The 12,448-nt window shown below is 32.4% G+C and overlaps 1 protein-coding gene across 1 annotated transcript; it reads right to left on the bottom strand.

Moving 5' to 3' along the window:
• Positions 1 to 4,428: 4,428 nt before the first annotated feature.
• LOC109794078 (ammonium transporter 1 member 1) lies at positions 4,429 to 6,845 on the bottom strand. The gene has a single exon (XM_020353542.3). It carries the CDS (start codon positions 6,614 to 6,616, stop codon positions 5,111 to 5,113), a length of 1,506 nt encoding a protein of 501 aa, XP_020209131.2. The 5' UTR covers positions 6,617 to 6,845; the 3' UTR covers positions 4,429 to 5,110.
• Positions 6,846 to 12,448: the final 5,603 nt, after the last annotated feature.

Below are 12,448 nucleotides of genomic sequence, written 5' to 3' on the forward strand. Positions count from 1 at the left end.
CTCATCAAAGAAGGGTTCGAACTGTGTTTTTAAAAATAAAACACTTTATTTTCATTTTTTAAAACAAACATTCATCATAATCACAACTAAAAACTAGTCTAAAATAAAGACATAATTTTAAAATGTAGTGGCCAAAGAGTACATCAATATATTCTTCATGATGAAATTTGAAATTTTTTTTAATTATATGAAACAACTCATTTAATCCACTAATCTGTGGTGGGCTGGAGTACTAGACTTATTTTTTGTTTGCTCACTTAAAAGTGAGTCGGGTTAAGTTGATCCACCAAGTGGCCAGCCTGTGGTGGGCCGAGTCGAGCGACCCGTTTTGACACTATTATCCCTAACTTACACTTTGATGTCTTTTAGAAAAAGTTAACAAGTTATACCTAAATCTAAATGTATTGTAAAAAAAATATTGATATTATAGCTTGCTCATATACTCCTTAAACAACAACTGAGTGTAAACAAACCTCACAAGCATACTAACTTACACTCATTTAAAAAAAAAAGAGTTAATTAACAAACTACACCTAAGCACCTTTTTTTTTTTTTTTTTAAATGCAATGTAATTATAATTTGTTAACTTACTTAAAAAAAAAACTAAATAAGTGGACATAAATTAACAAACCTTATATACCCATTTATTATTTTCTTCTTAATTTGTGTATAAAAATTTGGTTAAATAAAATACTTTTTTAATTCTCATAATTTCACTTACTTTACCTCTTAGTCTTTATAATTTAAAATATATCTTTCTCAATCCTTTTTAGTCTTATAGTTTAAGATAAATCTTTTTAGTCCCTATATTTAAAGTTTTTTTTTTAATCTTTTTAGTTTTTATATTTGAAGTTTTTTAATCTTTTTAATCCCTATATTTGAATTTTTTTAATCTTTTTAATTCCTATTGTTAAATTATTATTTTTTTGTAAAACTGATTCTTTTATGTTGATGTAACAAAGGTATTAATTCAACTTTATGTGTTTGATGTTGAATTTACTTTATTGGAATTACTCTAAAGTAGTTCTTTTAATATTTCGTGTCTCTTTTTTACCTTACTTGCAATGCTCATTCTTGAGATACCTTTTTTTACCCTCATAAAATTGAAGGCTTTTATTAAATCAACACAAAATGGATAATATTACAAAAAAAATTAATAATAAAGATTAAAAAATTATAAAACTGCAAATATATAGACTAAAAATATTTATTTTAAACTATAAAAATAAAAAAATGAAAAAAAAAATAAATATGACAATTAAAAATATATATTTAAATTATAGAAATTTAAAGATAAATTAAAATTATAGAAATTAAAAAAATATTTTAATCTAAAAAATTTTAATCTGCCATCATGTTGGGAAGAACGATAAATTAGAGCGTTTATAGATTACCCTCGGAATCAAACATATGCCGAGCTTTTTCTACTAATTTTATTACTTTTGGCCAACAAGACCATCGTTAAATTCTTCATTTTCTGTATGTGGTTTTGAAAGACACCCTTTTCATTTAATGAGACTTTAATGGGCAAGTGTTTCACACCTAACCTAACTTAGTGTTGCACGTGATCTAGCCTAGGTACTTCAGAATATTTAACTTAGCTTTTATGATACATCATGTATGTTTAAAGAGTGAAACTATATCTCGTGTAGGAGAGGGTATGGACCACATAAATTTGGCTCAGATTCAAAAAGCATTGGAATGATCACATTGTATGCAACTCCATGATTAAAAGGTAAAAGAGACAATACCACATACCTTATTAATCAATGGAAATATATTGTGATTAGTCCTTTATTAAAGTATTTTAAACATAGTAAGCTTTGGCAACAAGACCAGATTAAACTTTTGAAAAGAAAGTGATTATAAAAACACTTTCTTAAAAAAAATATTTTTTCTCTAAAAAGTAGATAAAATTTATTTCTAAAAAAATAAAAAATTCTTATTTTTAAAATCAGTAATTTAGACAAACACTAAAAAAAATACTTATTTCATTTAAAAGGAGATTTTTAAAAGAAAAAAAATAAATGAACCATTATTATTTATTAATAAGTTTCATTAGAATGTATGTTTCATGTGTTACTTAATTTATAAGGATCATAATTTTTTATGAGAAAAAATATATATGGAGAATGTTACCTCCATGATTACCAAGTAAGAAGTCAGACACATGTTAAAAATTCTCAAACCAAATATCATTATTTACTTAGCAGTTAATTGAAACTCAATAATATTTAATTTAACTCAATATTTTATTTGTCGAATTGGAGATCAGTAGAAATTTATCATAGAAATTTCATTTCTAATATCAAAAGACCTCTTTGAGTAAATATGTCACCAAAGTAAGATTTTATAATAACAAAAAGTGTCGAGTTTGTTTTATGAGATACATAAGTTCAAACTGAATTTTATATTATTTGTGTCAACATATAATAAATAAATGGTTTATGTAATAATTAATTTGAAAGTTATATTTAAAATTTTGAAATGACAATAATTTTGATGTAATGGTCGATTTTGTGAAACAATTATACATATTTTCTTTATAACATAATTTATTATTGATTTAAAATTTATTAAAAATAATAAATTTTTAAGTTTCGCATCTTAATTAACAAGTTTTCCAATTTAGTGAGAGGGCTTGTTAAAACTTGTAATTTTTAATCAAAAATTAAAAAATATTAACAAAATAGGATTAGAGAAAGTTAGTCAATATTTTTTTATGAACAGTGCTCTTTTTTATGAGATTGGTAGAAGGGGAATGGTTTTAGAAGATTTTGTTGATATTGTTGTTGTGATTCACCTTTAAACTTTGAGTAGTGATGCCTCCAAACACTTAGTGGAAAGGGAAGGAATTAATGGCCAATCAATTATCGGTAAAACTTGGAGTGCAGTGTAGTTTTCTATTTTCTTCCTAATTTTGTTTAAAGATTCTCATAAGAACCCAATGGGTCTCTTTCTATGAATGAATCATTGAGCTCAAATAGTTGATGTTATTCCAAAGATAGTTGGGTAGCACTTATCACAGTTCAAACGCGTAGCCAATCAAAAATTCTATTGCAATTCAAGAAACCTTTTGGCCTATGAATTTGAAAGGCACATGCACTTATATTGGTAAAATTCTATTTTCAATGTGAATTTTTCCGCAATTACCAGGAAACATTTTAATTTAATTTACACCGTTTGACATGAAGCTTTTTGAAGAAACAAGAGAAGGTACAATATATATGGAAATGGCAACAACCTTGGACGTTTGTGTTAACTCTCAAAAACAAAGATTTTTCGCATCCAAACAAAAACATCAATGATGACAGGCAACACCACTCCCAAGTCATATTCATATGCAGTGTACCCACATGGCCTTTTAACTCACATTGCTTCAACGAAACACACACTCTCCTTGCAACCACTTATGACAAGAAAAATGTTTTTTTTATTCATGCAACTTCACTCTCATTATAGTATGACTAAATTGCATTTTCTATACTCGCTTAACATTTTGGTATTTCAATTTTAATTTTGTAATTTTAATTCTTTAATTTTTATAACATTTATAATTTTTTTGTTTTGTTACTAAATATTTATTCATCCATCGATTGTTCAAATTGTAAATTGATTATGACATTCCATTAAATAGATGATATGATAATTAATATATAATAACATTTATATTAAATGTCACTTTTAATTCTCATTTAATCATTTTTTTTTCTTCTAATTTTATCACTTTTATGTGATAAAAATAAAAATTACAAACAAAATTTAGCTTAAAAATTAGAGTAAATTATGTTATACTTCCTTGAGAAGTGAAAGTTTTATACTACTATTTTTTTCTTAGAGTTAATTATCTATATATTATCAATGTAAAAAATTTATACTAGTAGTCAATCAGAGCTATTAATAATATCTTTTCATCTGTTATTTATAGGAGTCTGAACTGACCAGAATGACCCGTTTCAAATCTAGAACGGATCATTCTCAAATTGGAATGGATCGTTCTAAACTACTAAATAGGCTTATAAATCTTGAATTGAAATAAGCCGATCTAAAGTGATTATTATGAATTAAATTCAACTCTAAAATAAACCGTTTCAGTTCTTGAACAACATGTTCTAAACATGCTAAAACGGCCATTCCGATTTAAGATCTCATTCTACATGTGAATCTTATCCGTAAGGAAGGAACCCGGTATAGATATGATTAGACTAATAATGCAAAGATGTTTCATTTTTAAAACTCTCGATTAGATACACTATTTCACTAATCCAGTGTATATTGAAAAGCAATTATGATAGGTACGGCCTTTCTTTTCCACCAGTATTAATAATACAAAAGTATCATCACCCATCTAGGGTGGTGCGGACCGAGCAGAAATTACACCCAGAAATCATGACACACAGAAATTACACCCATGAGTACTATCCACTCTTACACGCAACACACAATTTCCATATATACGAAGAACAAATCTACATGCAGAAAAAACCAAAAAAAATAAAAATCTGCCTTCACGGCCATACAATATATACTATACATACTTGGATCCTCTATAAATTTATATCTTAATGATTATTAAAAATGAGAATATAGAAAAGATATATTTTTTTATAACGTAGATATGCTGCTGCAGGATTCTTCAATTGTTTTCAGAGGAAAAATACTAAAATAGATCCCACAAATAAAATATCTTCCCAGCCAGTTGTGATGTCCAGAACGCTCATGCCTGGTCTACAGCAACCCCCACATTCTCGAGTTCCCACCAATGAAAATTTCAATCTCCTACCAAGAAAAATCTACCACACACAAATTCAAAATTTAACATCGCCCTCAGCGGTGGGAGTCTTAGACGCATTCGTTTCATACATGACTAAAGTCCCGTGTCCCTGTGTCTCCTCCTCATCCTCGTATTAGTAAACATAAATTAAAGAGCCATAGAAATTAGAAACAAACACTCTTTTACCACGATTCTTGTTGATTCCTCTCACTACGAAAACAAATCCCATCAATATAATAAAATAAAAATATTTATACAAGTTGAGAGGTCAACAACCACCCCCACCATCGGCCAACAGAATCTTTGACTTCCAGCATCCAAAAAAAAAGAAAAAGGTCATTCGGTGGTGGGCGTGGAAGAAGCATTGGGCTCAACCTTCCTCAACTGAATCCCGTGCTTATGCGTGTCGTCATCCTCATAAGCATAAGCGAAGCCTCCATGGCGCGTGAGATCCATTCCCGCCAGCTCATCCTCGGCGGAGATCCTCAACAGCTTCATCTTATTCAAGGCCCAAAACAAAGGGCCCATGGTGGCACTCACCCATCCAACAATAACCAAAATCTGAATCACGTGCGCCCCCAACAACTTCCCTCCTCCCCCCATCAACAGCCCGTGCGGCCTCCCACTCTCTCCACCGTAAACCTCGTACACATACTCCTTTTTAGCGAACAGCGCCGTGAATATAACCCCCCACGCGCCGCACCCTCCGTGCAACTGCGCCGCCTCCAACGGGTCGTCGAATCCCACCTTCTCCGCGAGTCTGTTGCACGCGATCAGCACCACCGAGGCAATAAACCCGCACACGATCGCCGCCCACGGCTCCACAACCGAACAACCGGCTGTTATCGCGGCAAAGCCACCTAACAAGCCGTTGCAAACATCGGTCACATTCCAGTGACCGGAGATCACCCGTTTCCCGAATAAGGTAGTCAACGCAGCCGTTGACCCGGCCAGAGTAGTAGTAACCGCGGTTCTCCCAACCGCGCTCCACTGACCGTAGTAACTCCCTGAGTCACCGTAGGTGACTAGGATTTTGTTGAAGGAGCCAGGGTTGAAACCGTACCAACCGAACCATAGCATGAAGGTCCCGAGGACGACAAGGGAGGCGCTGTGCCCGCGGAGGGCAACGGCGCGCCCGGCGTGGTCGAACCGCCCGATTCTCGGCCCTTCGATCAGCGCTCCCCAGAGTCCGGCCACGCCGCCGACCATGTGGACGACGCCGGAGCCGGCGAAGTCGATGACGCCGGTGGAGAATAAAAGGTTGTGGGTTTTGAAGGCGGAGGCCCAGCCGTCGACGGACCAGAACCAGTGCGACACGACGGGGTAGACGAAGCCGGTGAGGAAGGAGGAGTAAATGAGATACGCCACGAACTGCGTGCGTTCGGCGATGGAGCCGCTGGTGATGCCGGCGGCGGCGATGGCGAAGGCCCACTGGTAGAGGAAGTTGCTGTAGTCGATGGATTCGGTGGGAACGTCTTTGAGGCCGAAGAAGTGTTTCCCGATGAAGCCGTTGGAGGGGGCGCCCCAGGCGAAGGCGAAGCCGAAGAGGTAGTAGAAGATGCCGCCGGCGGCGGCGTCGAGGACGTTGGTGAGCATGATGTTCATGGTGTTCTTGGCGCGGACGGAGCCGGCGCAGAGCATGGCGAAGCCCAGCTGCATGGAGAAGACGAGGTAGGCCGAGAAGAGGAGGTACGTGCTGTCGACGGCGAAGGCCGTGTCGTTGAACTTGTTCCCCACCGCGGTGAACTGGTCGCAGATGAGGGCCGCGGCGGCGCTGGCGTCTGAGGCGTTTGGGCCGAGGTGTTGGGCCAGTTGGGCGGCGGGACAGGCCTGCAGGGACATGGTGGGAGTGGAAGTGGAAACGACGGCGTTTGAAGGGGAGCGGAAACACGCTAGTTGGGCGCGCGTTCTAATTAGGAGGGTGTGGAGTGTTTATATAGAGAAAGTGGGAGATTGAGTTCAGAAGTTGAAGTCAAACTGTGTGCGCTTGAGAGTAGGACTAGGAGATGATATGATGAGAGAGAAAGTGGACTTTTCAATGCCTCAGATTCCTCCAAATTCACATTAATCTTCCGCATGCTCTCTACTCTCTACTACTGCTCTATATATAATTATTATTATTAGCCGTGCATAGATTGGATGCTCTTGCTCTATAATAAACTTTAATAATATTTTTTATTGATATTATAATTAATTTTCGATATTTGAGAATTTGATTTTAAGCTTTATATACGTATCACTTTTATTTATATTCCTTTTCTTAGAGAATATAATTATATAAAAGAATATTTTATTATATCTATACATTTGAATTTCCCTTGTATTTGTCATTTTACAGTTATTAATTATTACATAATGTGTTATTATATTTTCCAATGTTGCAAAATTTGAATACATGTTGTATAAACATTTGCATCTAATTTTTTTCTCCTAATTTGGATATAGCTGTAGTATTTTCCTTTTTCTCTTTTCATTTCTCCACTATATAAGAAAAGTTAAATAAAATGTTATTATGACAATAATAGAGACAGTATCTTAATTTTTATATTTTACCTATTTTATTCTTCTAATTATGTTTAATAATTTATTGTATTTTATTTAATTAATGACAATTTCAGTATTTTAAATATCGCAATTAAATAATATTATTCACATTAGTTTTAAATGCATGAATTCAAGTCTCGAGAATGTTTCAAATGTACAAATTCAACTTTTAGTACAAATAAAAAACTTAATTTGAAGAAAAAACTATTTGAAAATCACCTCAAAAGATTGAAGAAGTCACATATGTTTAAACTTGAAAACAAATACTTAAACAAAGAGTTATGAAACTTAACAAAGAAAAACTTCATAGTTAAAAGAGACTATTGCAACTCTAAAAGAACTAACATAACTCTTAAGCATAAGATCTTAGTCTAGAAATCTCAATATCATGTCCAATTAGAGCCCAACCATTGCATATCACAAGACGCATGCCTCATTACAAACATTATCATCCAAATGATTAGGGGTGACAAAACGGATAAGTCCAGTTTGCATAAAACGCTCCACTTGCCAAACAAAAAGGGGTTAGATGCTTTGGTCCGTCTCACCTAAGGGTGGGTTGGTTTGACAACAGGCCAACTAGTAAAAAATAAAATAAATAAATAAAAGAAAAAAATGAAAAGAAGAGAAATTTGCATATTTATTTTGGTTACTTCTTTCAACATATTACTTTCTCAATATCTAAAAGACTCATATAAATTAGTTTACCTAAATAATAAAATAAATCTCAAATTACAACATATTTTGTTTGATTTGTTGCACAAAAAATCTCATATTTGTTGCATAACAAAATATATATATATATATATATATATATAATTATAATATTAATAGTTCTTCTAATAGATTTGTTGCACAACAAATTTCAAATTACATATATTAAAATAAATCATATTCACAACAAATTTGTTGCACAACAAATCACATAATACACATATAATAAATCTGATGTGACTTGTTTAAATTTAACATTAAAAATAAAAAAAATAAAAAATCCCTTGTAACATTCTAGATTTTCAGTAATAATAGAAAATAGGTTGTTTTTAATAAAAAAAAATTATATTATGTGCTTAATTAAATTCATTAATTGAGTTTATAATATACAAATGTTTTTATTTATTAAATAAAATAAAAACAGGGTGTGAAAAGGAAGAAAAGTTTGGGTTAGATTCTAAACCCAACATGAAGACTTTTAAAAACAAAAATAAGGGGTTAGGTTTTCTAGATTTGTGAAGAACAAAATAATCGATTAAACTATTTTTAGTGAGTTTTCATATTTTTGAATAACAAGTAATTGATTATTTCATAAAGAAAACTCTATATAATATTTTTCATTTTCAAAAATTCATATAACTCATATTTTATGTTTTCTAGATATCGTAGTGAGCTTCCAATTTGAGTTTCCTTGATAGAAGAGGTTGAAAAACTGAGTATTACTTTTTGTGGGTTCTTCTATCATGAATCAAGAAAATTGAATCACCATCATCAATCTACATTAAGGGTTTAGACTCCATGGTTTAGTCTTTCACCTATTCAATTTATTATATATATCAAGTGATATCTTTCCATTTTTTTTCTTTGTTCTTAAGTAGGTTTCTCAAGGTAGAAAAGTTTCTTATAGTGGGTATCTACAAGAGTTACTTCTTGGGGTTCAAGAAGTGAGTTTCTTTAATTTTATAAATTGAATTGCATGTGATTTGTGATTGTAAAGCTTTGGATGTTAATGATTAGTGAAAATACTCAATCAAGTTGATTGGGGGCTGGATGTTGGTCACAGTGGTGGTGGCTGGACCAATATAAATCTTTGTACAAGTTTCTCTTACCTTTTACTTGCTTGTTTAATCTGAATAAATGTTCATTGATCTATGTATTGAATCAAAAGCATAACATGTAGGGTAGTTTGATTAAGACTTGCATATTTTAACCTTCAACACATTTCTTCCAATAAGGTTAAGATCAATTGATTTAGCTGAAAATATTAAGACAAGTGTTTGTCTAGGAAAGGTTTTGAAAGAATTTTTTGTAAATCCAATTCACCTGTTCTTAGATTAATCATCCTTAATTTCAAACATTAAAGGGGAGTGAGATAATTCCATCCATGGGTGCATATGAAAGGTACGAGTAGTGAAACAATCTCTAAACCTTTTAGGTTCTCTAATTTAAATTTTGTAAAGGTGTATGTGAGCAATTTGTATTGTAGTATTATATTTATTTAGTAAATTTTTGCATGAATAATGATTAATTTGATATAATGATGTATTGGTATGGGTTGGGGGTTAGTGTTATATGCACGAGTTAGGGGGTCTTGATTTGATTGGATGAATTTGAGTAAATTGATGATCCCGTGTGGTTTTGGATGTGATATAATGTTGTTTGACCAATTGAATTAAGGAAAGGAGTGAATTGTTGATGGGATGTGAGTCAACCTTGGCCAACTATAACACTATGAATGGATCCCCTAGAAGATTAGAAGAGTAATGGAGTTAGTTGAGTGGATTTGACTACCTTTCACTCCTCCACTAGATTCATCAAAGAGGTTTATGGTTTGAGGACTAATAAAGAGGGAGGGGATGATGTAATCACGCCTAGGGTTCAAATACAAAAAAAGGCAAGAAAAGTGGGCTAGACTTGAAGAAAGAAGGTCCAAAGTCATGTTGAGATTTAGATTACTTTTAGTAGTCCATTTTCTCTTTGTAAATATTTCTTGGTAAATGTTTTCTTTCATCTTTGACCTTGTATTTTTGGGCTAAATAGCTTAGGAATTTATTTCCTTGTAGTTTTCTTTGTAGAAGTGTATTTAGTATTTTAGAGGGATGGGGAAGGGTGCAACTAGTATTTGGAAAATGTGTTTATTAGGCTTGTTTGGACCGAAAGAGAGTGGGAAACCTTTTTCACAACATGTTGGATGTCCACTTTGTCCCATGTGTTCTCTCATTTGTTCACACATCTTTAACAAGTACATGTTTGACACACTAGTTACACTTTTGTATGTTTGCTTTTACACCTCCTTTTCTACTAACACACTGCATCACACCTTTTGCACATTACCATATGACAAGCTCTTATTTGTTTTTCTAACTCTAGGATGTTGACATCACTTTTGGAGGGAAATTCAAATTTGAATTTCAAATTTGAACTAGATTTAGTTGGCTTGAGTACAAGTTAACGTAGCCTTGGATATACTTAACCTTGATTAGTTTAACTTGCACCACAAGCTAGAAAACTCCATGTATAGGTCGTAGCATGTATAATCATCTCACTTTTGATGTTAATGAGAATTGAGATTGTTTTTTCCTCATTTTTTCAATAGTTTTAGAATTCCTTTCTTTGAGTGCAACTCCATTTGCATCTCTTATCAAGGATTCTTTCCTTGTGGTAAGACTCGTCTCGTGGCTTATCTTCCTCTTGGAATGGCACCACCATTTTCTATTCTCCTCAATCATTTTGAAGTTTCTTATTCATCAAAGACCTTATGGATGAAAGATCAAGGGAGAAGGAAGCAGTCTAGAGGAGAAATCAGTCCTCCTTGAATCTTAATTAATTCCATCAAGTAATATTCATACTAGATAGATCAACTATGAGAAAACTTCATAATAATTATGCAAGTTTTATACGCACTTCTCATGGCAACCATAGTAGAGTAGTCCTTCGCCTTGAAGTCATTAAGAATCCTACGTGTAGGAGTTGTAGGCTTTAATGCTATCAAACATTATTCAAAATAGGGTAATTATATAGGTAGTTAATTAAGCCTACAATGAATCACGTGGATGGGTTGTACGTGTGTGATGTAGAAAGGATTCGTCCTTTCTGCATAATGGGATTTATATATGTCTTGAATCTCTCGATAGAGTGAGACGTAAAGTATGTGTGACCATAAGAGAATGAACCAATATGAGATATTTGACCTATTAATGTTTAAACATCTACTTGGGTATTAAGAAATGTATTACTAAACTTAAAAGAATTACACTTTTATATCTCGTGTTCAAATGAAAAGCAAATGGATAAAGAAACAAATTACTCTATAATAAATATGATTGTAAAAGGTAGAAATCAAATCATCGATTTTTATCATTAATAAGGTAGCAATAATGTATTACTAGATGTCAATATTTGTCTATAAAATTTAATAAAATTATTCACATGATATTTAAATATTATTGTAAATTAAGTGAAAACCTATGGTATCACGTGCATTGATTAAAAACCTGGAGCAAATCATTAAATTAAATGAAATTTGATTTAATACTTAATTAGTTAGATAAGATTTAATTAATTGACAAAAAATAATTAAATATGATTTAATTAAATTGGACATGTACAAATCCAATAAGGACATAAGTTAGTATAAACCTAATTTTTCCAATAATGTGAAAATTAAAGTTCAGTATCATCTCACAAAACTACTCATTCTGTTTGTGACTAGTACCAAACTCTGTTCTAATATTGTTCATGTAGATTAAGTAGAGACACTATATTTTTTTTTGTGTTTGGTAATCAAAAAATTATTACTCTATCATCTAAATATTTTTTTTTTCAATAAAAATTCTTAAAACATGCTTCAAAAATAAAAATCCTAAACTTTTATTGCGAATATTGGTAGTGTATAATCTATAGGAAAGGAGTTATTTCACTAATGAAATCTTTTAATGAATTTTTTTTTAAACCCACGATGGCTCCCTGAGAACTTTTAATATTCGTAATGTTTTTTTTATTGTGTATATAAGTTGAAACTATCAAAACAATTTATCCTGAATTACTTATAGTAACCTTTTGTTAGAAGTTCAACTTCATGGATGAGCATGAGCTCGTATCCCCTCATGCTGCATCTCATCCTAAGTTAGTCAATGCGTTCAAAAGAGAATAAATTTATGACCGCATACGATTAAATCATCTAGAACATCATCCTAAATAGCTTTGGAGTTTTGTTGCAGAAAATGAACGGTGCAGTACTTCTTTTGTCGTCCTATACAATACATTTATGTCGACGATACAAGATAACGCACAACTTACAACCCTTTCTTCCTCACATGTTTGTTTTACGTAAAGAAGATAAACACATGGAAACATATTTTGAACCACATAATGGTCTTGTGGTGTAGCTAGCCTCTTGACACAAGACTTTTGCAT

Source organism: Cajanus cajan, chromosome 7 (assembly GCF_000230855.2).
Source record: "Cajanus cajan strain Asha chromosome 7, NIPB_CcT2T_4, whole genome shotgun sequence".
NCBI classification, from domain to species: Eukaryota; Viridiplantae; Streptophyta; class Magnoliopsida; order Fabales; family Fabaceae; genus Cajanus; species Cajanus cajan.